This window comes from Oncorhynchus masou, chromosome 2 (assembly GCF_036934945.1).
Source record: "Oncorhynchus masou masou isolate Uvic2021 chromosome 2, UVic_Omas_1.1, whole genome shotgun sequence".
NCBI classification, from domain to species: Eukaryota; Metazoa; Chordata; class Actinopteri; order Salmoniformes; family Salmonidae; genus Oncorhynchus; species Oncorhynchus masou.
Window position 1 is genome coordinate 42,836,589 of NC_088213.1, and position 27,509 is coordinate 42,864,097.

A 27,509-nucleotide genomic window follows, 5' to 3' on the forward strand; every position below is an offset into this window, starting at 1 on the left:
AACAAGAACATTTCCCAGGACATCGACATATCTGATATTGGCAGAAATCTTAAATTCTTGTTAATCTTACTGTGTTGTCCAATCTACAGTAGCCATTACAATATAAGAATACCATACTATTGTTTGAGGAGAATGCACAGTTATGAACTTGAAAATGTATTAATAAACCAATTAGGCACATTTGGGGCAGTCTTGATACACAATTTTGAATTGAAATAAAAAAATAAAAAATTGCACATACACTGCTGCCATCTAGTGGGAAAAATCTAAATTGCCCCTGGAATGGCATAATACATTATGACCTTTCTCTTGCATTTCAAAGATGATGGTACAAAAAAATACCCAAAAAATCATGTTTTTTTCTTTGTATTATCTTCTACCAGATCAAATGTGTTATAATCTCCTATAGTAATTTAAAATGTCAACAAACTTCAAAGTGTTTACTTTCAAATGGTATCAAGAATATGCATATCCTTGCATATCCATTTCCTTTTTTTTAAAGGGGCGGATCCTTAAGAGGTTTTAAAATGTGTTTTGCAACTGACTAAAGTTAAGGAAACTTTAAGGGAAAAGATCATGGGAAAATAAACTTAAGGGGTTTTATGCAACCGGCACCTGGACCTTAATGGCACGGATTCTGTGTCACGGCTGACTAGGTGTGTAGATTGGAATCAGGCGCCGAGAGCAGAGAGTTCCAGGGGAAAGACGCACTTTATTCCAGCACCAAAAGTAAATGCCCAAACACACAGGACACAAAATACCGGCCAACCCAAAACACAGGGTAACACGGTCCAGAGCACAAACAACACCAATGACACAAACGTGAACACCAAAATAATCCCTCACAACAAAGGTTGCGGGTTCCACACGCTAAATAGGGAAGCGAATCAAGAACACACAAAATAGGAACAGGTGTAACTAATGAGACAAAACTAACCGAAAGGAAAAAGGGATCGGTGGCGGCGCCAACTTCGGCGGGAGTCGTGACATTCTGTGTACAGATGTACTCAATCACACAGACATAATGTACTTTGCCTTTGGCAAAACTCAGGCTGCAATTATAGCATTGAAATCACAGCGCAGCTGTGACTAGTAACGGCCATGCAATATTTCATAAGGGCTTTGTGATGGGACTGACCGTTTCCTATCAGCATTTTTTAAATGCATAATCTGCATGATGAATTTCAATCATCTATGAGCCCAAACCGACTTGTCCTCTGTTTTATAATGAGTCTCGGAAGTAAGATAAGAAGCGAGATTAAATAGTAATTAAATTAAATTTTGTTTTCCATCATGGATTTGCCTCTAAATATTTTGTTTAATTAAAGATGTTGTTTTACCCGTTATTGTCTTGTCAGATCTTGTATGATGAATGGGCAAGCTACAGTGTCTTCTACAAGTACCAACCAATTGGGTTAATCAGGTGAGAGAATCCTGCTCTAAATTCTAGGACATGACAATGCAGAGAGTACATACTGCACTGTATTGTAGCAATCAAACAAACAAAGCATTATATCATGTGCTTGAGTTAATGTTAGTTAATCACCATATCTGAATTGATTCCTGATGTATGTACTCAGTGCTGCTTGCCTTCCTCTCCTACAGGAAGTACTTTGGGGAGAAGATTGGCCTGTACTTTGCCTGGCTGGGGGTTTACACCCAGATGCTGATCCCTGCTGCCATAGTGGGGGCCATAGTGTTCTTGTACGGCTGTGCCACTGTGGACAATGACATTCCCAGGTACACTGACCTCCCACAACTGCAATTAAACCCACAACTACGAACAACGTCACTTATAACTACACGTACAACTACACCAACATGTTTAGATTTCTAATGGCATGGAAGCACGAGTGAGGGTTTATCAAAAACCCAAGAGTTGCTAAACACTGTGTTGTGACAGTTGCCTTGTGCAGATATGCCGTAATGTTTTGTTATTGCTTTTCATTTTGAGTCTGTGCGTTAATGGTATTTCAAGTAAATGCTGCCTACAGCCAGCACTTCTATGCAAAACACGGGTTGTTTTTCAATGCTTTGTTTATCAATGCTTTGTTTAAATAGGCCATCATGTCGTGCTCCTATTGCACAGCAATACTGTAGCCTACCCATACTGTCATAGGCTACCTGTCTATTAAATGAGCGATGGAATGGTGGCCTAATATTTGTTGTGTAGCAGTAAATAAATGCTGCTATGTGATTTTCTTACCAACGGCAAATGCATCCATTTTATCATTAGACCTGTGTTGTTATTAGCCTACCATTATTATAATTACTGTTCATCAACCACCTCCATTTCCCCAAATGACAATATTTGCTTGCAATAATGTTGATTAACCACTAGAAGTTGTGCATACGCATGGTCTAAGATTTGCGTGGAGATACGCACACACTTTCCCGTCAAATTCAAAATTGGATAAATAACAACCTTTGCGGGAACTGGCGGTATGCAAGGATTATTCTTTTTTGTGCACTACTACATTCGTTCATTCCTCGTTGCTGTTGGACTCTATAGCCTCTAAAACTGGTAACTGAGTTTATGCTGGTCATTATGGTTAGATCTCTTTTACTGAGGTTTTCCACAAATGTTCTTCTCCCACGTGCAGCATGGAGATTTGTGATCCGAGAAACAACATCACCATGTGCCCACTGTGTGACCGCGCTTGCAGCTACTGGAAGCTGAAGACTGCATGCGGCACGGCCAGGGCCAGCCATCTCTTTGACAACCCGGCCACTGTCTTCTTCTCCATCTTCATGGCCCTCTGGGGTGAGCCATCCCTCCCATGTTCTCTCTCTCTCATCTTCTGCCAATAAAACAATGCCATCTGCTACAGTCCACAGGACCAGGCAGAGTCCTGCAGGGCAACCTGGTCTCAGAGCCAACCTACTATTATTTTTTACTTAAATAACCATCTGTCTTATGTAACCATACCAAACAAAACATATAATACTACTTTGAGTGTCCTGGATTTACATTTACTATGTTACGTCTAGTCTATGAGACCAGGCTGTGCGGGACCATGGGAGACCAGTGTCAGTTGCCATTAGAAGATGGCCTTTTGAGTTAAAATTGTGGTAAAGGTTCGGATTGTAGGTTCCTATATTAAGAGGAGATAAGATCATAACCTGTTTGAGTTTCAGAGATGTTGATCTTTTGGACTATATTTTGACGTTTAAACTCTAGTCCATTCACTTTGCTCTGTCTTTCTCGTACTGTAGTCATTAAGCAGTCCCTCAAGGATTTCGTGGTGATTTAAAAAAATAAAAAGTTGTGGGCAAAAATGCCTGATTATACTGCGGCAATTATAATATTGTTCATTGCATTATGCAATGATTTTGTCCAATTTGTCACAAATAGGCTGATGAAGGAAAACGTTTGACGTGCGGCTTGTTTGAACCATGTTATGTGGTAAATGTGCCGTGATTGGTTGACATTGCGAGTCCTCTTTGTTATGCAGTGATCTGTCAGTTCTAATGCAATAAAACTGAAATTATTTGACTGTTTTATGTGGTAATATTGCAGTAATTGGTCAAATTTGCAAGCTCTTGCATAATAGTCTCGAAAATCAAACCTTAGGCAGTGACTAGACCTGGTTTCAATGTTGGACTATTTTGACATATACAGTAGCAGGGGTATTCAACCAGGGATCCGTGGAGGTACTGCAGGGGATCTGCATTTTTCTCCCAGTGTATCGCTAGCAACAACAGAATAAAATAACGAGGAGAATATCTTCTTTCTAATGATTTCAACTTTATTGCTAAACTGCTAATTGTGAGCAAATTAAACTCATTGGAGCAAATTACACTCACTGGTGTATTTGACAGACTTTAACCCCCCCCCCTCGAATAGGCTACAGTGTGGCTAGTGCCACTGGCTCCTGGTAGTGGATATGTATTTTATGTAACACATGGCTAACCTTTGTTTAAACAGCTGCTCTTAGGAGTTTTGAGTTACCTTTCTAGCTAATGGGCTATGCTCGTTTACACTTTCTCTTCCAATTATGTTGTGAGGTCAAAATAATAAAAAACTATCTACCAAATCTATAAATTTTAATATGTTGCCATATTATTACATTTTTTGCTATCGTATGATGAGGGTCCCTGGCCCGCCAGATTGCCTGGGAGGGGATCCCTGGGCATAGGGGAACTTCAACCTTTCCGACGTCAGTCATCACACTTTAATAAAATACAAAATAGTAGCCAGCAAGATGGAGATCAGAGGTTAGTTTGCATCAATTACCTTTAGTAAAAACCACTGCAAAGGTTTTGCCTTCAAACTTTTGTTTAGAATCGCGACGTTCTGACTTGTCTGCCTCGTGATTTGTTGGGAGAGTTTTCTGTCTGAATAGGACCAACCCTGGATAGAGTAGTGATGTACGCAGAGACGTTGTTTCTCTATGCCAAAAGAGTCCATCACTGAAACCAGACCCTGGTCACTGTTGCCTTGTGTCTGGTTTCCCGAGACTACGCATAATAAGATGGCTATTGTTGATTTTGCTAAACAAATTTTGATTGCAAAATCCTAGAGGGACTGATTTTAAGGGTGAGTTGTGTTTTGTTTCCCAGCTGCCATGTTCATGGAGCACTGGAAGAGAAGGCAAATGAGACTAAATTACATCTGGGATTTGACTGGCTTTGAAGAGGAAGAGGTGAGCCTATGCCCTTGTTTTGGAACCTGTTTGGCCAATTTGGACAAGAACATCTGATACAAGAAACATTGAAAAATGATTTCTCCTCTTCATCATGTTTTTTATGTTTTATATTATGGTGGTTCCTGAAGCAGATGTACAAGGTTTGAAATTTCATTTATTTATTTATTTATGAACTTCATTTTCTAGCAGCTTTCTCTGCAGATGCTGTTACTCAATACTAACCAACTTCCCCCAACAAGGTTTATATCACTCTCCTTCACTCTAACACTCTTATCTATTTCAGAAAGAATTCATGGTATGTTACCTGTAAAAAAAGAATAAGGCATTGTTTATATGACCCCCTATCAAACAGTCCCTTATTTACCACTTTGAGGGGTGAGGGGTGGGAATAGCCTAATGGCGATCTGGCCACCAAGTTTCAAAGTTTACTCGCCATGTGCACAGGATACAACAGGTGTAAAACAGTACAGTGAAACGCTTAGTTGTGAGCTCTTTCCCAACAGTGTAGTGATGAAAGTAATTACATAGATAAAATAACTAATAAAACTCAAGAAATAGGAAAAAAGATCAAGACAATACCGCAACATTGACTAGGTCTTGAGGCAGAATTTAATGTACCATGTTTTTTACCCCCACCCCTCTCTCTCTCTCCCTCTCACTCACTCACTCACTCACTCACTCACTCACTCACTCACTCACTCACTCACTCACTCACTCACTCACTCACTCACTCACTCACTCACTCACTCACACACTAAGGTGCTTCTTAACATCACCTGTCCTCATATTTTTTTACATTTAGGCACTAGGCAGCACCTCCTGATGGTAGCAATTGTTTCCCTTATACCTGCCTTACCACCAGGGTATCTGGTAAACTGTGCTTCATGGCTGACTGCTGTGGTTCTCCTTTGGCTCTTTGCATGTCAGTGATGGTTTAAAAGAAAAAGACACTTGCTTTACCTTCTCTGTTTCTGTCTGCTCACACAGATATGGGCTTGCTTCTGTTTAATATGAAATGACTGCAATGACTGTTTATATTTACTGGTAGATGGGGGTAAGGTTGTTAAGTAGACAGGCAAGATAATTAATATAACATGTAGAGGTATTCTAATAGGTGTCCTTATCAGATTGAGGGTAAAGTAAACGTTTCCAAATGCATTAATGCCAAACCCATTTTGTAAAACCTGCATTCCCTCTAACAGATATGGTACTCCTAACATTGTTCTGTTACGCATTTCCTCCTGTATGCTAGAAATGTTGGTGGTGTTCCCCACCGCACTGAGCTGAAACACTTAGCAGATGACAAGAGTTTTCTGTGGGGGTGTTGCTATGTACTTGACAACTGGTAAAAACACCATTTGACCTGGATGATGTCAGTTCCTCCATCTTGAGGAAAATGTGTTCATACCGCTAAGGTGATACCGCTGGATGTTGATTCATGGGTATCTGTCCCCCCTAGGGCCACCATAGGGCTGAGTATGAGATCCAAGTCATGCAGAAGACCCTGAAGAAACAGGATATGTCCCCCAAGGTAAGCCTTTTCCTATGCCTCTTGGTGGGCTGTTAAACAACACACTATCAGTATTATTCAATGATTTATTTATTCTATGTATGCGTCCGTGCATAGAATATATCAATGATTGAAGATTATGCATGTGTTCAGTGTTTCTCTGTCTATTATTTTGCCGCATCAAGTGTCTGCTGCGCTGGTGCGCTTGATTTATAGTGTCAGAGGTGGGGACTGGAACCATCATAGTAGAAGCACACAGAGTGCTTCTCCCCTCTCTCTATCCTCTGGGCGACCTTTCCCTTTCGCAAACACACATGGCATTTTTGTCGCCTCCACTTTTTGTTCTCGTGTGAACTCCACCATTTAAAGTTATCAACGTACGCCACATGCACTTCTCAACTTCTCCTAGGCTGTAAAATATAGTGTATCCTGGAGTTGTCCACAACCCATACCCCCTCCCTCAGATATAGCTATCAACTCTTTTATTAGTCATGGATGCTCTGCAGTCTATCGTAAGATGAACAGCCGTTGCTGTCTCTATGTACTGCTGCCTAACAACGGTTAGCACATGTAGCACATTAGCACATCAACACATGCCAGGGTGGTTGTTTATGTCTGGCTTTCTCTGTTTAGCAGCAAAACTGCAGCTCAGGCATGTCAGCTCCTTTCTCATCAGACCTCGAAGGGGTCATTACTTTCCCTTGCACCTCTGGAAACAGGGTCTGATGTCGCTGACCATCTTTTTTTTAATACACATTAAGATGTGATTTGACTGCACGGTTTCGTGTCCGGGAGCTCCCATTATGTGTGCTTGATTAGAGTGGCGTCAGTCCGCTCGGGGCGAGAGTCCCTCAGACTTGTTTGAAAATGGCTGCGTCAGCGTACGCAATCACTGCTGAGGTCACGATCGCTGTCAGATAGATACTACTGCTTGTTTGCTCCTTTATGTTTGCTCTTATTTCTCACTTGATTATGTATTAATTACTCTGTTTCAGGACGAAAAAGTGAAACTGACATGTACAGACCGTGCACCAGCATATATGACAGGACTTTTCACTATGCTTATTATGGTAAGTTGATGTGCCCAGGGCCCACATGGCTTGTTAGTCTCTGGTATTAGATACAGGGACGTCACTAGTCTAGCAATTGAAAGCAATGCAGATCTTCGGCAGACACCCACACACAAATTAGGCCTACGTGTAACTGCCAGAATAGTGGAAACATTTGAGTAAATGAGGGATAAATGAGGGCCCCGAATAGGAGGGAGACTCTGGCGGCGCCGGAGTGAAGGGCGGCTCTGGCGGCTCCGGAGTGACGGACGGCTCTGGCGGCTCTGGACTGACGGGCGGCTCCGGACCGACGGGCGGCTCTGGCGGCTCCGGAATGACGGGCGGCTCTGGCAGCTCCGGACAGACGGCGGCTCTGGCCGCTCCGGACAGACGGCGGCTCTGGCCGCTCCGGACAGACGGGCGGCTCTGGCAGCTCCGGACAGACGGGCGGCTCTAGCAGCTCCGGACAAGCGGGAGTGAAGGGCGGCTCTGGCAGCTCCTGACAGACAGGAGGGAGAACCTGGAGGGAGGAGACGGTGAGACAGCCTGTTGCGTGGAGCTGCCACAGGGCCCACCAGGCTGGGTAGACCTACAGGAGGCCTGACGCGTAGAGGAGGCACCGAATGGACTGGGCCGTGGAGGCGCACTGGAGGTCGAGCAACGAGCCTGCACAACCTGTCCTGGCTGGATACCCCCTGTAGCCCGGCAAGTGCGGCGGGTTGGAACAGACCGCACTGGGCTGTGCTGGCGAACCGGGGACACCATGCGTTTGGCTGGTGCCATATGACCCGGGCCGAGGAGACGCACTGGAGACCAGATGCGCTGAGCCGGCTTCATCCCTCCTGGCTCGATGCCCACTCTAGTCCGGCCGATTCACGAAGCTGCGATGTAGCGCACCGAGCTATGCGTGCGCACTGGGGACACCGTGCGCCTCACCGCATAACACGGTGCTTACCCGGTCACTCTCTCGCCTCGGTAAGCACAGGGAGTTGGCTCAGGTCTCCTACCTGACTTTGCCAATCTCCCCGTGTGCCCCCCCACAAGAAAATAGAGACATAAAAAAGGAAATAAGGTCAGGACGTGACAGCAATCCCATCATGCTTAGGGTCATGTATTATTTTGGCTACCATAGCTATGCCTCCATAGTATGTCAATTCCCTCATCCACAGGGCACGAGTGGTCACAATGGTTTGTTGATCATGAAAACGATGTATGCCATGGCCGTCTCAGTCACCAGATCTCAACCCGATTAAACATTTAAGGGAGATTCTGGGGCAGAAATATGTGTTAATTTATTAAAAATAAAAAACTGATATCACATTTACATAAGTATTCAGACCCTTTACTCAGTACTTTGTTGAAGCACCTTAGGCAGTGATTACAGCCTTGAGTCCATTGGGTATGAAGCTACAAGCTTGGAACACCTGTATTTGGGGTGTTTCTCCCGTTCCTCTTTGCAGATCCTCTCAAGCTCTGTCAGGTTGGATGGGGAGCGTTGCTGCACAGATATTTTTAGGTCTTTCCAGATATGTTGGATTGGGTTCAAGTCCGGGCTCTGGCTGGGCCACTCAAGGACATTCAGAGATTTGTCCCAATGCCACTCCTGTGTTAATCTTGGCTGAGTGCTTAGGGTCGTTGTCCTGTTGGAAGGTGAACATTCGCCTCAGTCTGAGGTCCTGAACTCTCTGAAGCAGGTTTTCATCAAGGATATCTCTGTACTTTGCTCTGTTCATCTTTGCCTTGATCCTGACTAGTTTCCCAGTCCCTGCAGCAGAAAAACATCCCCACAGCATGATGCTGCCACCACCATGCTTCACCATAGGGATAGCGTCAGGTTTCCTCCAGACGTGACGCTTGGCATTCAGGCCAATGAGTTGAATCTTGGCATCATCAGACCAAAGAATCTTGTTTCTCATGGTCTGAGATCCTTTAGGTGACGTTTGGCAAACTCCAAGCGGGCAGTCATGTGCATTTTAATGAGGTCTAGCCGCTCTACCAAATAGGCCTAATTAGTGGAGTGCTGCAGAAATGGTTGTCTTTCTGGAAGGTTGTCCCATCTCCACAGAGGAACTCTAGAGCTCTGTCAGAGTGACCATCTGGTTCTTGGTCACCTCCCTGACCAAGGCCCTTTTCCCCCGATTACTCGGTTTGTCCGGGCTGCCAGCTCTAGGAAGAATCTTGGTGTTTCCAAACTTCTTCCATTTAAGAATGATGGAGGCCAATGTGTTCTTGGGACCTTCATAGCTTCAGAAATGTTTTGGTACCCTTTCCCTGATCTGTGCCTCGGCACAATCCTGTTTCGGAGCTCTACGGACAATTCCTTCGACCTCGTGGCTTGGTTTTTGCTCAGACATGCAATGTCAACTGTGGGACCTTATATAGACAGGTGTGTGCCTTTCCAAATCATGTCCAATTAATAAAAATGTTCATCAGGTGGAATCCAATTAAATTGTAGAAACATCTCAAGGATGATCAATGGAAACAGGATGCAGCTGAGCTCAATTTTTAGTCTCATAGCGAAGGGTCTGAATACTTTTATTTTTACACATTTTCAAAATCTCTCAACCTGTTTTCACTTTGTCATTGTGAGGTATTGTGTGCAGATTGCTGGGGATTTGTATTTATTTAATCAATTTTTGAATAAGGCTGTAACGTAGAAAAGTCAAAGGATCTGATTATTTTCTGAAGGCACTGTAATGAATTAAATGTATTTTCGTGTCAAATCTCCAGTTGGCAACCCATGCCTTATGGGATTAATTGACTCATTAACAAACATTACAATAATTCACTGTGATAATTCAGTGATAATTCTTTAGTATTTCACAGATTGAAAGCTGAAAAAAAATATGATCCACAATCTGCTCTGGACAAGTCCAGTCCTGGAGTGTCTTGACAAAATTAAACAAAATTATTTAGGCTGACATCATCCAGTGTCCAGAAAAATGAATTTGAATGGTATGCAAATATGTGCATATTTAATTAGATATATAATTAGCATATTTTAACACAATATTTCAGAAACATTGTAATACAAAAATGTATTTTATTTGTGTTTACATTCAACTGGTAAAAGTTGATTTGTAAAATGATTAAGATAAAATATATATACCTTATCAGGGTGTGGTGCTGGTCTTTAAACAGCTCATGAACTCGAAGTTTGTGTTCTCTTGTCTCCTCTGCAGGTTGGTGTGACCTTTGCCGTAGTGTTCGGGGTCATCCTGTACAGAATCTCCATCAAGGCGGCCTTACACATGAGCTCCAATCCCACGGCTCGCACCAACATCCGGGCAACTGTCAAGGGCACCGCTGCTGTCATCAACCTGGTGATTATCATCATCATGGATGAGGTCTACGGTGCCTTAGCTCGCTGGCTCACTCTTCTTGGTTAGTCCCTCAACTATGACCAGGATGCTGTGATCACACAACTGTACCATGTTAGCAAAGCTCACCCTGTGTATTAGGCCCTGCAGTCTATCCGGGAGTGCTATCTGTATTGACTGTATTTACCCAGTTTTAATACATTTATAACTACCTTTCTCGACTACTTTTCGGTGTCGGCTACAAAAGCTACAGTTCTGGATTATAACCCCCTTGATCACTGAATCCTCTTCGGTTTTGTATCAATCAGGTGATAGAAACTCATTTTGTTTTGTATTCTCAGAGGTGCCAAAGACTGACAAGAGTTTTGAGGAGAGGCTGATAATCAAGACCTTTGTTCTGAAGTTTGCCAACGCCTTCTCCCCCATCGTCTACCTGGCCTTCTTCAGGGGCAGGTTGAACTCTCTTCTACTCTATTCGGCTAATAAGCTTCTCCACAACTCAAACATCTTAGCAGATATCCGCCGTTGATACACTTTCACCATAAAACCTGATTATGTTTAATCATTTGGTTTTTTTTATTGTGATTTACACCTCTTTAAGGATAGTGGCCAATGAATTTGACCTTTTTTCAACCTGTACGTCCACAGAATGGTTGGGCGTCCTGGGGACTATGTGTATGTTATCGGGTCATACAGGATGGAGGAGGTAATCAACTGTATTCATCTTTGTTTATCTTTAAACATTGACCAAAATGCCTTTAAATGTTGACCAAAATAAGTCCAAATGCTTCATGATTCAGTGCTGGATAATCAATGGAAATATTACCATATGCTGTAATGGTTATAACCCTCCCTTATTTACAAAGTAACAGGGGCAAGATCCTCTATAGGTATCCCAGGGCAGTTGTGTAGGTTCCAGGCCTGGTGCCCTTGAGCCCTATCCTAAAGACAATTGGCATGGTAGATAACATCAAAGCTAACCAACCTATCAGAGAAAGCAGAAGTGTAACAATTATAGGCTAGCCCTTCCAGTCTGTTAGATGGAGATTACCTCTGTTATCTGTGTGTCTGACTGGGTTGACTGCTGTCTCGTCTGTACGCCAGTGTGCCCACGCAGGTTGCTTGATGGAGCTGTGTATTCAGCTCTGTATCACCATGCTGGGCAAACAGCTCATCCAGAACAACCTGTTTGAAATCGGCATCCCGTAAGTACAGTACAGAGCAGGTACCATACTGTCTGGATGAAACTAGGACATAATCACACACCCACTCACACACACCACACCCACTCACACACACACACACGCAAGCACACAAGCACTAAAATAAATATGATCAGGGCTAGACTCATATTGCTACCATTTCTTTTCTCTGCTTGCTACAGTAAAATCAAGAAGCTGATCAGGCGTCGGAAGTCTGACATGGACTCTCAGCAGCAGGAGGACTATAACATGACCCTACAGCGTCATGAGAAGGACCACTTCTTGGGTCCCTTCGTGGGCCTCAGCCCAGAGTACATGGAGATGAGTGAGTCATACGTCAGTCTGTCCAGTAAAGCTCCTGACAGCTTACTGCGGATCAGCCGCCCTCAGGCCACCCTATCCCAAATTCTCCTTATCACATGAGACAGGAGGAAAATTAACTACTGCAGTGTGCCGTGAGTAGAGATTTGGTGCAAAGGATCATAGAGATCATAGATATACTATTTAATTCTAAGGGTGTGATAAGCATGTCTGATTGGCTTTTCCCTTTTACGGTCAACTAATTACTGCCAATGAATTACTTCTAATGTACTGTGCACGACATACATAATTAGTCAACTAATGTAGCGTGTACATTAGTTGTCAATAATTGTTTATCTTTTTAAGCTCTTGCCATTGAGGTCAGGTCTTTGTGGGTTTTTTTAGGCAGGGACGATACAACCATGTTTGTATGAAACTGGCAACTTTTATAAATATCACTGATTACTGGAATTAGCAAGCCAGAAAATGTTATCCTCAGTAACCACTTCTCTTTACGCCGTAAAGCGTGACATTTGATTTAACGATAAGACATTTTACTTCATGCCGCTCACAGTATTAGATCCTGATTAGTTGTAAAACCTCCGATGTGGAACCCTCTCTAAAAATGCATATTCTCTGCATGAGATAATCCTCAATGGAGAATCAGAGAACCATTCTGTCTATAATGCCCACGTAATCAGCACAAGTGGATTTAGTTGACCTGATTTTGACTTTAGTCCTTAGATGTCTTTATCAGCTTCTTTCCTTGCAGCATCAGACTGAATAACTGGACAATCCCTACAGCATGTACATTGAAAAGACACACGGTGTAAGACGAAGAATTGGGGGAAACCTCAAACGTCTGTACATCTGTGCCATAACATACTGATCCTACCACATTACTTATTGTATACCAGGAGCGTTGGGCCAGTAACCAAAAGGTTGCTGGATCGAATCCCTGAGCTGACAAGGTAAAGAAAATCTGTCGTTCTGCCCCAGAGCAAGGCAGTTAACCCATTGTTCCCCGGTCGATTATGGCAATGCGGAAGACGTTTCAGTTGTAAAAACTGACTAGGTATACCCTTTCCCTTTCCTTTTCCCACAACATATCCGTCATAAGAAATATTACTGCTCCCTCTCACGATCCGCGCAGTGGATAAACCATGAATAATTACTGTATGGAATTCATTCACAGTATTTTTTGAACTAAAGTGTTGATAATGCAGTTCCATGACCATACCCTGGCACACCAGACCATACCCTGATACACAGAAGCCATAAAGAAGGGTTATAGTGATGATTCCAGGGTTTGTTCAATATGTCTAGTTGTTATTTCTACTAGTTATACTGTACAACGTTATCAACTAGAAATCTCTGGGTAGCAGCTATAGAAGCACAGTCATATTGTTGTGGCATAGCAGTCCTATCTACATCAAAGATTCAGTCCATCTTTAGGTTTTTAGGCATGCCTGTTTAAGTGGCTTTTTCAAGGGTACTCAACTGAAAACCAGCTAGGATTAATATATGGATGCAGGCACAAAAGGCCAGAGTGTTTGAACCCATATAGAGTGTGAAGTGGGCACATTTAAAAAAATAAAACGTTTTTTTGATTGGATCTCTGGAAGTTATACCCAGTACATTACAGTAAAGTTTCTGACTGTGGCCATCCGAAAGCAAGTGCAGAAACATGGCATGCCCTCATTCCACCATCTCATTACTTTTTGCTTAGACATGTTCATCTCTCATGTGTTCTCCTTGTAGTGTGTACTGTGATTATTTCAAATGGGAAAAAAATGGAAACGCATATATTGCGTAGTACGGTATTAGAAGTAGATTATTAACGGCTTGTGCTCCTCTTTTCACGTCCCTCTATACTTGTGCTCCAGTTATCTAATTTGAGATTTAATCTACCCAGCATGCTTTGTGTTGATTTCCTTGTGGTCATAATGTCCAGTTGAATATATCTGTTTTGTTTTTTAACTCGCAGTCATCCAGTTTGGCATGGTGACCCTGTTTGTGGCCTCCTTTCCCTTGGCACCACTCTTTGCTCTGCTCAACAACATCATCGAAATCCGTCTTGATGCGAAGAAGTTTGTGACAGAGGTCAGGAGACCCATCGCAGCCAGAGCAAAAGACATTGGTAGGTTTCCATCTCCACACTTTAACAGCACTGGTCTATTTATGTTCTAATAAACGGGACATTTTTACCTAATTTCTTCCACTTTTCAAATTGAATTTGACTTAATTGGAGATTCCCAGAATTGGCCCTACATGATAGATACCAAATTGAAATAGGTAGCAGGAATTTCCCATCTGAAAACACAGGTCCCTCACAACTGTTTTGGTCATGTTTGTGTGATTACATCATTGAGTCAGTCTCTGACTTTGACCAAATACTGTGGCTATTTGGTTTGAATGCGATACATTTTTATACTACAGTAATCTAGTAAAATCTAATGATCCTTAAAACACCTTATAATTATATCCATTCAGTGACTATCAATGGGATACACATTTATTTTTGCCAATGTTTTTCTGGTGGTGCACATTTATGGTGTGACCATAATCAATTTTTTCAACCAATTAATAGACCATTGCATCTACCATGTCTAAGTAAAGTAGGTACTTATAAAGCCCCCTTGTCTACCCAGTTATTGGTGTTTCGGGCAAATCTCCATATCTTATTTCTTCTCTCAGGCATCTGGTATAATCTTCTGAGAGGGCTCAGCAAAGTAGCAGTCATTGTCAATGTAAGTACATACCTTCACGTTAATAAAAACATTTAAAGTGCTCATTATTTCCAGGTCTGTCGTCAAGATTATACAATGTTGACATTTGAATATAATTTTGGTCATAACACCTCCCCTCTCCTCTGTCTGCTCTCTCCAGGCCTTTGTGATTTCCTTTACGTCCGACTTCATCCCTCGACTAGTCTACCAGTACATGTACAGCCCTGATGGCTCCATGCACGGCTTTGTCAATCACACTCTGTCTTACTTCAACGTCAGTGACTTCCAGCCTGGCACTGCCCCTCTGCAGCCAATGCATCTGGGGTATGAAGTGCAGATATGCAGGTAAGACATTCAAAATATTACGGTCCCCCTCGATGAAATCAGGAAGGGGACTATGAATCTTTCTCCGTCCGTACGTGTGTGTACGTGCGTACGTCACACACTATATCTCAAGACATCACTGGACCGATTTTGACGAAACTTGGGTGAATGATGTCTTGCCATAGAGGTCCGACATTTACAAAATGACAGTGGTTGGCCAGATGGTAGTGCTATAACAAGCGATTGAAAATGACAACTTTGAAAGGTCACGCTCTTCACTCTGTTTGGCATAATGTCATGAAATTCTCTACATACTGTAGGTCCCTCTCCTCACAAGTAAAATATTTGCCTCAGCGATCCATAAGGTCCACCATGATGGATTGTCCACCATTTTGAATGTTGTGAAAAACACAAAAAACGCTACTCCTCGAGCACCGAATGATTGATCTGCACAAAACCTGCACGAAAGGGCTCAACGTAATATGTTCCAGACTAGTAATTAAAACAATATGGCCGCTATTGACTAAAGCTAACGGTAATTTACCAAAGTAACAAAAGTAATAATTTGGGCAATTAACAGAATCTATGGCAATCTATGGTAACTTTTGTCTTTTTTATATACACTATTGGTCAAAAGTTTTAGAACAGCTACTCTTTCAAGGGCTTTTCTTTATTTTTATATTTTTTATATTGAAGAATAATAGTGACAACATCAAAACTATGAAATAACATGTAGTAACCAAAAAATTGTTAAACAAATCAAAATCAAAAGAGTGTGCGAAGATGTCATCAAGGCAAAGGGTGGCTATTTGAAGAATCTCAAATATAAAATATATTTTGATTTGTTTAACACTTTTTTATTTCATAGTTTTGATGTCTTCACTATTATTGTACAATGTAGAAAATAGTCCAAATAAAGGAAAACCCTTGAATGAGTAGGTGTTCTAAAACTTTTGACCAGTAGTGTATCTGTGTCCATATTGTCCATGAGTTTATATTAGATAGTCCATATGGTTTAAGAGAAAAATAGCCTAATTAATGAAAAAGGAATCTAATCAAAAATTGAATTATTTTCAGTAAACTCTACAACTCCTCCAACTACTGACTTCTTTCACAACTGCCACCAGTTTGATGATGTTGAACATCTCATTCCAAGATCATGGGCATTAATATGGAGTTGGTCCCCCCTGTGCTGCTATAACAGCCTACGCTCTTCCAGGAAGGTTTTCCAATAGATGTTGGAACATTGCTGCGGGCACTTGCTTCCATTCAGCCACAAGAACATTAGTGAGGTCAGGCACTGGTGTTGGGCGATTAGGCCTGACTCGCAGTCGCCGTTCCAATTCATCCCAAAGATGTTCGATGGGGTTGAGGTCAGGGCTCTGTGCAGGCCAGTCAAGTTCTTCCACACCGATCTCAACAAACCATTTCTGTATGGACTGCACTTTGTGTTCGGGGGAATTGTCATGCTGAAACATGAAAGGACCTTCCCCAAACTGTTGCCACAAAGTTGGAAGCACAGAATCATATAGAAATTAATTGTATGCTCTGGTGTGTTAAGATTTCCCTTCCCTGGAACTAAGGGGCCTATCCCTAACCTTGGAAAACAGCCCCAGACCATTATACCACCTCCCCCAAACTTTACAGTTGGCACTATGCATTCGGGCATGTAGCGTTCTCCTGGCATCTGCCAAACCCAGATTCGTCCGTCAGACTACCAGACAGTGAAGCGTGATTCATCACTCCAGAGACCGCGTTTCCACTGCTCCAGAGTATAATGACAGCGAGCTTTACACACTTTCAGCCGACGCTTGGCATTGCACATAGTGATCTTCAGCTTGTATGCGGCTGCTCGGCCATGGAAACCCAGAAGCTCTGATGAACCGTTCTTGTGCTGACATTGCTTCCAGAGGCAGTTTGGAACTCGGTAGTGAGTGTTGCAACTGAGGACAGACGATTTTCAGCACTCGGCGGTCCTATTCTGTGAGTTTGTGAGGCCTACCACTTTGCGGCTGAGACGTTGTTGCTCCTAGACGTTTTCACTTCACAATAACGCCACTGACATTTGACCGGTGCAGCTCTAGCAGGGCATAGATTTGATGAACTGACTTTTTCGAAAGGTGGCATCTTATGACGGTGCCATGTTGAAAGTCACTGAGCTCTTCAGTAAGGCCATTCTACTGCCAATGCTTGTCTATGAAGATTGGATGGCTGTGTGCTTGATTTTATACACCTGTCAGCAACCGGTGTGGCTGAAAAAGCCAAATCCACTCATTTGAAGCAGTGTCCACATACTTTTCTATATATAGTGTACATATTGACATAGTAATTTGTATTTATTTATTTATTTATTTCAACTTTATTTAACCAGGTAGGCTAGTTGAGAACTAGTTCTCATTTACAACTGTGACCTGGCCAAGATAAAGCAAGATAAAGCACAGCAGTTCGACACATACAACAACACAAAGGAGCAAGATAAATAAATAAATACAGTATGGGAATGAGGTAGTTGGATGGGCTGTTTACAGATGGGCTATGTACAGGTGCAGTGATCTGTGAGCTGCTCTGACAGCTGGTACTTAAAGCTAGTGAGGGAGATATGAGTCTCCAGCTTCAGTGAAAAATATATACAAGTATATAACAAAAGGGATCATACTGAAACACTCATAATTAAACATCAATGGTATTACCTAAGTTGATGATTTAGATCATGTTTTACAGCTTTGTCGTTCTATAAAAAAATCATCATCATCATTATTTCATATATTTCACATGTGATAAGGCCACACAGAGGGCCAAAGATATTTGCAGACACCTGTAATAGTCTGTTTTGTGATAGATTACATATAATCCTGCAATGAAATCAACATTCTAGTTGTATTACTGGTAAACTTCACAAGTTTCCAGTAATATATTGTCCCTTTGCAACCCTTCTCAAGACTCAAGAACATTCATATCAACCACACGGTGGCACTATAACGGCCACATGTTTTGTTACTTTCAGTTAGTCTAGGTTGAATTGGGCGCGGATATAAAGACACGCCTTGTTCACAAAATTGATGACGTATTTCACGCAGTGAGAGTTGAGTAGGGACGAACAGATTGGGTTCAGTCAGTTCAGTCAGTCATCCTAATGATCCTTCCCCAGCTAGCTAGTTTATGCTTGTGGCTAGAAAATTCAGTGCTAATTTAAAACTTGTCTGCATTGTGGAGACTTAAGAGAGTGTCCAGAATCATTCTGTTTTAATCAAAGTAATTGTTTGTTTTTCCCTTCCCAAATATAGATGTTAATGCTGTAGTTGTACATTTTGGGTGAAAATCATTCCAATAAATGGGTTTTAGCTGTCACACTGGCGTGATGATATTGGCGACACTATCGAGCTACTTCCCTCAGCAGTGCTTTGCAGTGGGCAAGCGGGAGAGAAGGAAACACTGTGCACAATGATTTATATACTCTGAACAAAAATATAAACGCAACCAGTTTTGGCCCCATGTTTCATGAGCTGAAATAAAAAATCCTAGACATTTTCCATATGCACAAAATGCTTATTTCTCTCAAATTTTGTGCAAAAATGTGTTTACATCCATGTTAGTGAGCATTCCTCCTCTGCCAAGATAATCCATCCACCTGACAGGTGTGGCATATCAAGAATCTGATTAAACACCATGATCCTTAAACAGGTGCACCTTGTGCTGGGAACAATAAAAGGTCACTCTAAAATGTGCAGTGTTGTCACAAAACACAATGTCACAGATGTCTCAAGTTTTGAGGAAGGGTGCAATTGGCATGCTGATTGCAGGAATGTCCACCAGAGCTGTTTCCAGAGATTTGAATGTTCATTTCTCTACCATAAGCCGTCATTTTAGAGAATTTGGCAGTACGTTCCACCGGCCTCACAACCGCAGACCATGTGTAACCATGCCAGCCCAGGACCTCCACATCCGGCTTCTTCACCTGCAGGATTATCTGAGACCAGCCACCTGGACAGCTGATGAAACTGGGGGTTCACACAACCAAAAGAATTCAGCACAAACGGTCAGAAACCGTCTCAGGGAAGCTCATTTGCGTACTCGTAGTCCTCACCAAGGTCTTGACTTGACTGCAGATCGGCGTCGTAACCTACTTCAGTGGACAAATTATGAATCCCAGTTTCAACAGTACCTGGCAGATGGCAGACAGCGTGTATGGCGTCGTGTGGGCGAGCGGTTTGCTGATGTCAACATTGTGAACAGAGTGCTCCATAGAGGTGGTGGGGTTATGGTATGGGCAGGCATAAGCTACGGACAAGGAACACAATTGCATTTTAATCAATGGCAATTTGAATGCACAGAGATACCATGACAAGATCCTGAGGCCCATTGTCGTGCCATTCATCCGCTGCCATCACCTCATGTTTCAGCATGATAATATACAGCACAATGTCACAAGGATCTGTACACAATTCCTGGAAGCTGGAAATGTCCCAGTTCTTCCATGACCTGCATATTCACCAGACATGTCACCCATTGATCATATTTGGGATGCTCTGGACCTACGTTTATGACAGCGTGTTCCAGTTCCCGCCAATATCCAGCAACTTCACACAGCCATTGAAGAGGAGTGGGACAACATTTCACAAGCCACAATCAACAGCCTGATCAACTCTATGTGAAGAAGATGTGTTGCGCTGCATGAGGCACACCAGATACTGACTGGTTTTATGATCCACGCCCATACTTTTTTTTAAAGGTATCTTTGACCAACAAATGCAGATCTGTATTTCCAGTTGTGGAATCCATAGATTAGGGCCTAATGAATTTATTTCAATTGACTGATTTCCTTATATGAACTGTAACTCAGTAAAATCTTTGAAATTGTTGCATGTTGTGTTTACATTTTTGTTCAGTGCATATATACACTACATGACTGACAGAGTGCGCTGTTTTGAAGTGAGTGCGCAGAGTGCGCTGTTTTGACGCTACCCCACAATTGTAAAAAAAAAAAAAAAAGCATTTATTAATGTCTACATTTTTTTTTGACATGTTTATGAGATAACACCTTAATGCATATTCTTAAATTATATTATTTGAGCTCAACATAAAATAAAAAATATATGAAAAATATTTTCCTTAAAGTAGCTAACCTACCTACCGCCAGCGACATGTGATACAGCTGACCAGTGAAGCAACTGCTGCCCAGTGGGAAGCAACATTGGTAACTGGGAAACACCTCGATATAACGCTGTTGCTCTTGTCATTCACACCGACTTGTCATTACGTTAGCTTATTGGCATGTCACGATGACATCCAGATGGTAACCAATACTGCAAGTTTTTTCTCCCTCGCCCATCGAAAAAAACATAACTTTCTTTTACAAGTTTTAACTAGAGCTGTGCTGCTGTTGTTGCCAGCTAGCCAGCATCAACTAGCTAGCTGGGAAGGGCTCATCAGGACGACTGACTGAACCGAATCCATTCGTCTCCAGTCGACTCTCGTCATCAATTTGGGCACCAGGCGTGTCCGGATAACCTCTCCCGTTTTAATTGTTGCCACTAATTTTCCCAAGTGGGGGCGCTGCATCATTCGTGGGGGACGACATGTTTACTGTGCCTTGTTTCAAATAGGTGTTACGTTATGAGAATGTGTGTGAAGTCTATCATACTGGTTGGATGCGTTGTCATTTATAGTAAATCATTTTGCCAATTCAATCCCTTCTCCAGATACAAGGACTACAGAGAGACACCATGGTCCAACACACCCTATGACCTCTCCAAAGAGTTCTGGGCTATACTGGCTTGCCGGCTGGCCTTTGTCGTCGTTTTTCAGGTCAGATGCCTAGACAAAAACAAACATATGAGTCATTGAGGGTTCAATCTTTTTATGCTGAAAGCATTTGGTCATACCCTTTTGAATAACTGTTTTTGGTTATTTTATTGAAGGAATTGTGAAAGAAATGCCTCGATCTGTACCCTCTTTTCTCCTTCTAGAACGTGGTGATGCTGATGAGTGACTTTGTTGACTGGCTGATCCCAGACATCCCCAAGGACATCAGTCTGCAGATCCACAAGGAGAAGATCCTGATGGTGGAGCTCTTCATGAAGGAGGAAGAGGGCAAAAAGCTCCTCCGAGACAGCCGCGCCAACCAAAGTCCTCTTCAGCCCCGCTCTCGCCCTGCCTCACATACACCTTCTAACTGCTAGTGCCCTGGTGGGTGGCTCCATCTGCCCGTTCATCTGGTCTGTTCAAAAACCTTCAGCCCCCCTTGTCTGGACTTGGACACTCCACATACACAGTGGCCTACTCAAGAAAAGAGGGAGGCAGCTATTGGCAGGCTTCTGCACGTGCAACCTTTCTGACTTATAGCAAGCCATTGCCCAACCTTTGGTGAACCAGGTATCAGGCAGAAGGCTCAGAGGGCTGTTTTTCTCTTTTGCACAAAAATTATACAATGCAGGAAAACATGTAGATCTTTTTTGAATATGCAATTTTGCTAGCTAATGTTTTTATTTTGAAACTTTTGCCTTTTTAAGACACTGAGATCAGGTAAAGGAGCTTGCCATTCTGCTTGTTTACCATGCCAATTTTCCCTTATGTCGTGTGTTTTATGTCCTGTTTGTTATTATACTAATTCATATCTATCATGGGCTAGGTTTCCATCCAATTGGCGACAGATTTTCATGCAAATATTCTAAAATCCGCATAAAAACAAGATGCACATTTCCCCACCAGAGATGTTTCCATCAAATGTACGTGTTGCAGATGAAAGTATGTGCATGATGACTTAGTGCACATAAACATATATTTTGCAGTTCAATTCCCACATACCGAACACAAAATAGCCTACAAGTTAAAGGTTTCCATCACATTTTCAAATTCACTGAAGTTTTCTCACAAAAAAATGTTACGTTATATAGCGAGTGTGCCCCTTCTAGTACTGGCAAGTGTGCTCTAGCCAACGTATCTGCGCGCTGTTGACTAGACTGCGCATATGATATTATTATGGACAAAAGAGCGAGATTACTTTTATTTGTCAAACAGCAGCCAAGCATCGATGATCATGTCAACAACTATTTCAAGGAGAGGAAGAAGGTATTTTGTCAGCTCATTTTGTATATAATTTGTGAGTAAACAATACTTTTTAATGCATATCCAATACATTGTCAATATTGAATCCTATCAACATACACAGTCTACAAAACATTATTGACTTGCACCCCCTTTCTGCCCTCAGAACAGCCTTAATTCATCAGGGTATGGACTCAACAAGGTGTCGAAAGCATTCCACAGGGTTACTGGCCCATGTTGACTCCAATGCTTCCCACGGTTGTGTCAAATTGGCTGGATGTCCTTTGGGTGCTGAACCATTCTTGATACACATGGGAAACTGTTGAGCGTTAAAGAAAACAGCAGCGTTGCAGTTCTTGACACACTCAAATCTGTGCGCCTGACAATTACTACCATCCCCGTTCAAAGGCACTTCAATCTATTGTTTTGTCAGTTCACCCTCTGAATGGCACACATAAACTATCCACGTCTCAATTGTCTCAAGGCTTAAACATTATTATGTAGCCTGTCTACTCCCATTTATCTACACTGATTGAAGTGGATTTAACAGGTGACATCAATAAGGGATCATGTCTTTCACCCGGATTCACCTGGTCAGTCTATGTTGTGGAAAGAGAAGGTGTTCTTAATGTTTTGTACGCTCAGTGTATAGGGTTTGTAAAAGAGGAGAAACATTCATCCATCTTGTCTTAACACGAGAAAAACAACATTATTAAAAACATTTTAAAAACCTCATGATCAAACCAAGGACACATTTACAAATGAAGCACAAAAACAAACGAGAAGAAGAAAAAAAAATCTATCCTTTGTGGTACCATGTCATGTTTTGCTTGTTTGTGACCACTGTTTCTCATACAGTAGGATCTGTAATTCTATGTCTGTGTTTAGGAATGTGACAGACCTTTGATTTAGTCTCTTCTGATCAAACAGGGAAAAAATGTAGATAATTCACGTCAATGGAATGACATGGAACCTGCCCCCCAGACTGTTGGAATGTATTACATTATTCACAATTAGTAGTTATTATATATTTTATATTTTCAATGATATGTACGATATTTAACTGTCTTCAACTTCTATTTTGTGTGTCTACGGTATTGAAATGTATCAACATTGACCTCTTGCAATATAATATGTTTGTAATATTACATTACTCCTGGATGCATACCCAGGTGTTTGTACGTTGATACTGGTTATATGAGATGTCTTTCCTTTTGCTTATAGAAAGAACTCTGATGGCCATTAACGTAGTCTCAAATGTATTTGTTAGGACATTGCAGAATATTGCATCACCTCATATTTTAATTTCTAATTCAAGGACATGTTCTTGTTTTTTGTTTTTTTACTACTAATATTGTATGTTCATTGTATGACTTATAGGCCAATGCTGAATGGCAGCCACAATACCTTGCTTTTGAGCTAGTGGCATCTTATTCCCAACTGATACTTAGATATTTCAATCCTTGATATTCATCTTGGTATACTAGAGCAGTAGAGAAAAACTTGGTGTTTAAATATTTGCCTGAATTGTACAGCAACATTACAACTATATTTGATTAGGATAGTACTATATTTATTTCATATTTCAGGCTTATATTTCCACTAGAGGTCTGTCAGCCTAAAGTAAAAGTTTTAGGATATTTTAATTGCAATAAAATAATACAAGTTATGAGAAGTGTATGTGTATTTGTATCATGTGTTCGTTATAGAATTGATGTCTACTGTTAGCAATACAATACAATGTTTTCACCATGAACATGGAACAAAAGCACCCCCGGTGTAAATCAAAGCGAAGCATTGGCAACAGCTGTCGTGTGTGTGTGTGTGTGTGTGTGTGTGTGTGTGTGTGTGTGTGTGTGTGTGTGTGTGTGTGTGTGTGTGTGTGTGTGTGTGTGTGTGTGTGTGTGTGCGTGCGTGCGTGCGTGCGTGCGTGCGTGCGTGTGCATGCATGTGGGGGTAAGCAGAGGGTGTACGTGGACATGACTGAGGCTAGGAGAGGATGGGGTAAGGATGTGAGAAGGAGTGTGGAGAGATGTAGAGATAATCAACTTTATGTGTTTTTAAGGATATATAGAGATGGTTCAAAGGATCCAGTCAGTGGAAGGGTGGGGGCTGTGGTGTATATCCCAGATTTTAATGTTGGAGTATGTACGCGGTTAACTGATTGTGTCAGTGTATGGGGCAGAGATGATGGCCATGACTGTAGGTTTGAGATGGATGGAGGAGGTGAAACCACGAGGTGGTGATCTGCTCTGATTCGGGCTTCAGTGTTGACTAGTGTGAAGACGGGCAAGACGAATGCTAGTAGTAAGGTGAGGCAATTTTATTGCATGCATCAGTCATTAAAGGAAGAGGTGGGGAGTATGGGATGAAGAGATGGGGAGTGTCTATTGATCTATTTAACTTTCTTAGAGGAACAGGACTAATTAAGAGAATTGAATGTAGCTCGGTCGTGCCTGGCCTCCCACTACAGTACAGTAGGTGGCAGTGTATGTACCTTGAAAGTTGGATGACCCGCCAACCCAATCCCAAAGAAGAAGAAGATATTTACTTGGTTCACTTACAGTCAAGATGAGTACGTTTAACAGCATTTTGCTGAAGATTTCAGGTGAACTTGTTGGTGATCAATTGGAGAAAATGAAGTTCCTGTGTAATAAAGAAATAGGAAAAAATCGTCTCGAGAAGATGACCAGTGGCTTACAACTTTTCATGGTCCTAATGGAAAGAAATAAACTTGGACCTGACAACACAGTATTTCTAGTTTCGCTTTTGACAGACATTGGTCGCCTAGATCTTGCGGACAAATTTACCAACTGTGAAAGCCAATATGCTGGATCACCGAATTCTCTTCCCAACGATGAGGAGCAAGGTAAATTACGTGGTTTGCCCCACTCCCAAAATATTAATGGGAAAATGTTGAAATACCATAGCGTGGGCCATTTTTTATTGGGCTGTGACGCCTGTTTCAACACTTACTGTAAAGTGTAGGTGTTGCTTAGTCATTCTACAGAGGGAAGTGCCCAATGTCTTCTTGAATGTATGTAAGAATGTATCAGAGATCATGGCGACATGTTATCTGGGGAACCCTGTCACAACTGCTATGAAAGATATTAGGCTAAGTTACATTGTCACTATCTTTCTGACATGCTCTCCCATACAGTAAATGTTTGCCAGTGTATTGTATTTCCTCTGAGGGCAAATATAAAATGCAACTGTATGCCTTAGATAATGTACTGTATATTGTGTTGGAAATATGACTTTTGTAGTGGACTTATTTACATTCCATGGCATCTTCTCTTTTCCCAGCAAAACTTGACATCGCAAAAGAAATGATCACTAACAACATTGGAAAGAAGTGGCGAACATATGGTCGTAAACTTGGTCTGCCAGAGGCCAAACTGGACCATATCGCGCAGAAGCACCCAAACAACCTGGAAGAGCAAGTGGTGGAGCTTTTGAAGGAGTGGCGGAACAAGCAGAAAGCTGACGCCAAAGCAGACACTTTAATTAAGGCCCTTCGCTCCTGTGATCAGAACTGCACTGCTGATCTGATACAGACAGAACTTGACAAACTTAATGCCAATGTTGGACAGTGAAAGTGTGACAAACAATCTTCATCTTTTCTTAGGCCTCTTATGTTGTTTACTCAATGGATTATTTATTCATTGCTTTCACAATGAGTTTGGTGCTTTTATACGATTCAGTAAATTCACCACAATTTGTTGGCAATATTGGTATACCAGTATACTCGTGGACCAGTATAATTTTATGGAAAGTAGCCCAGTGCACTCTGGGTACATACATTCCTACTACATATTGCAAGGGAATTTGGGAGAAACTTGATTGGACTATGGATATTATAAAATTGTATAGATAATGTGCATTTAAATGTGATATTAATGTATCCACTGTTGAGATTAGTAAACTGGTAAAAGATTAGTAAACTCCCTTAAGCTGGTAAAAATACTTTTCTAATTATTTAATGTTGAAGTAAACACAGAAATGATGGATTTGTTTATGATTGTAGTCATGCCATTCCAAATTCAACAAAACCCACAAATGTTTATGTTTGGGGTTACTGTGAACATGTTCCATAGTTGCTGTAATACTTGTCCAAAGCATTTACACGTAACCCAAACCGGCTGCATGCGTGCGCTATCGTGCATACATTTATTTTGTCCCCCTACACCAAACGCGATCATGACACGCAGGTTAAAATATCAAAACAAACTCTGAACCAATGACATTAATTTGGGGACAGGTCGAAAAGCATTAAACATGTATGGCAATTTAGCTAGGTAGCTTGCACTTGCTAGCTAATTTGTCCTATTTAGCTAACTTGCTGTTGCTAGCTAATTTGTCCTGGGATATAAACATTGAGTTGTTATTTAACCTGAAATGCACAAGGTCCTCTACTCCGACAATTAATCCACACATAAAACGGCCAACCGAATCGAGTCTAGTCATCTCCCCTCCTTCCAGGCTTTTTCATCTTTGAACTTTTATGGTGATTGGCATCTAAACCTTCATAGTATTACCACGACGACCGGCAAAACAGTTCGCCTTTCAATCACCCATGTGGGTATAACCAATGAGTAGATGGCACGTGGGTACCTGCTTCTATAAACCAATGAGGAGATGGGAGAGGCAGGACTTGCACCGCAATCTGCGTCAGAAATAGAAAGGAGTTCTATTTTAGCCCTTGGCATCGCAGACGCTCGTTGCCGCCCGCAAGCAATAATTGAATAACATGGATTTCTAAATTTATTTTGCGACGCTCGCACACGCAACGTGTCCGGTCTGGTCAGCATATTAGAATACTTATGATGAGTAAAGCATGTTGTATGGACACATATTTGGAGAGCTGTATTGAAATGGAATTATAGATACAGATGAAGCTTTTGATTTCAATTGATCAGATTTTTATTGTGATTATAAGAGACACATTACATTAATAGTCCTACCACTAGAGCTCACTCCACTCCTTCAGCGGAATGTCTTGAGATTGAGATTATCGGAAGTGAGACCACAGGTATCCAACTGTTTCTATTGGGGGAGGTAAGGTGAAAAAATAGTGATTATTTAACCATACACACAAAGCTATGTCCAGTGTGATATTCTCCCACCCGCAATGTCACAATTCTTGCATTGTTTTTTAAGCTCTAGATATATTAGAACTGAGGAAGAGGTATGTAGGGGGGCAGAATGAGGAGGTTTGATCCGGTCACGCAGCCTTGGCCTAGATTTGAATCATCCAAACCCATGTACAGTAAATTGTTCAGTGTGGCAGTACTCTCAGCAGCAATGCAGCCTGTTAGGCCTCTCTGTCGTTCTTGCTCATCTGGGTGGCCTTGCCAAAAGACACGTTGCTGTCGGGGAGGA

At 41.8% G+C, this 27,509-nt stretch overlaps 2 protein-coding genes across 4 annotated transcripts in view; both read left to right on the forward strand.

Moving 5' to 3' along the window:
* The window catches only part of LOC135505111 (anoctamin-1-like), a 61,052-nt gene extending 37,256 nt beyond the window's left edge, over positions 1–23,796 (forward strand). For all 3 annotated transcript variants that reach the window (XM_064924216.1, XM_064924226.1, XM_064924207.1), the window contains exons 10-25: positions 1,359–1,423; positions 1,606–1,740; positions 2,604–2,764; positions 4,564–4,646; positions 6,109–6,180; positions 7,155–7,229; positions 10,391–10,592; positions 10,870–10,981; positions 11,177–11,234; positions 11,633–11,733; positions 11,913–12,055; positions 14,018–14,170; positions 14,728–14,780; positions 14,920–15,104; positions 20,783–20,888; positions 21,050–23,796. In XM_064924216.1, the coding sequence (XP_064780288.1) occupies positions 1,359–1,423; positions 1,606–1,740; positions 2,604–2,764; positions 4,564–4,646; positions 6,109–6,180; positions 7,155–7,229; positions 10,391–10,592; positions 10,870–10,981; positions 11,177–11,234; positions 11,633–11,733; positions 11,913–12,055; positions 14,018–14,170; positions 14,728–14,780; positions 14,920–15,104; positions 20,783–20,888; positions 21,050–21,262 (1,917 nt within the window). In that variant the 3' untranslated portion in view covers positions 21,263–23,796. The remainder of the gene's footprint in view (positions 1–1,358; positions 1,424–1,605; positions 1,741–2,603; positions 2,765–4,563; positions 4,647–6,108; positions 6,181–7,154; positions 7,230–10,390; positions 10,593–10,869; positions 10,982–11,176; positions 11,235–11,632; positions 11,734–11,912; positions 12,056–14,017; positions 14,171–14,727; positions 14,781–14,919; positions 15,105–20,782; positions 20,889–21,049) is intronic.
* Positions 23,797–24,649: 853 nt separating this feature from the next.
* Positions 24,650–27,038, forward strand: LOC135505125 (FAS-associated death domain protein-like). The gene is made up of 2 exons (XM_064924234.1): positions 24,650–24,996; positions 25,434–27,038. The coding sequence occupies exons 1-2, from the start codon at positions 24,699–24,701 to the stop codon at positions 25,721–25,723; spliced, it is 588 nt and encodes a 195-aa protein (XP_064780306.1). The 5' UTR covers positions 24,650–24,698; the 3' UTR covers positions 25,724–27,038.
* Positions 27,039–27,509: the final 471 nt, after the last annotated feature.

Coding starts and splice junctions, on each gene's coding strand:
- LOC135505125 (XM_064924234.1), top strand. CDS start 24,699: ATGAGTACGTTTAACAGCATTTTGCTGAAGATTTCAGGTGAACTTGTT. Junction 24,997..25,433: donor TCCCAACGATGAGGAGCAAG/GTAAATTACGTG, acceptor CTCTTTTCCCAG/CAAAACTTGACATCGCAAAA.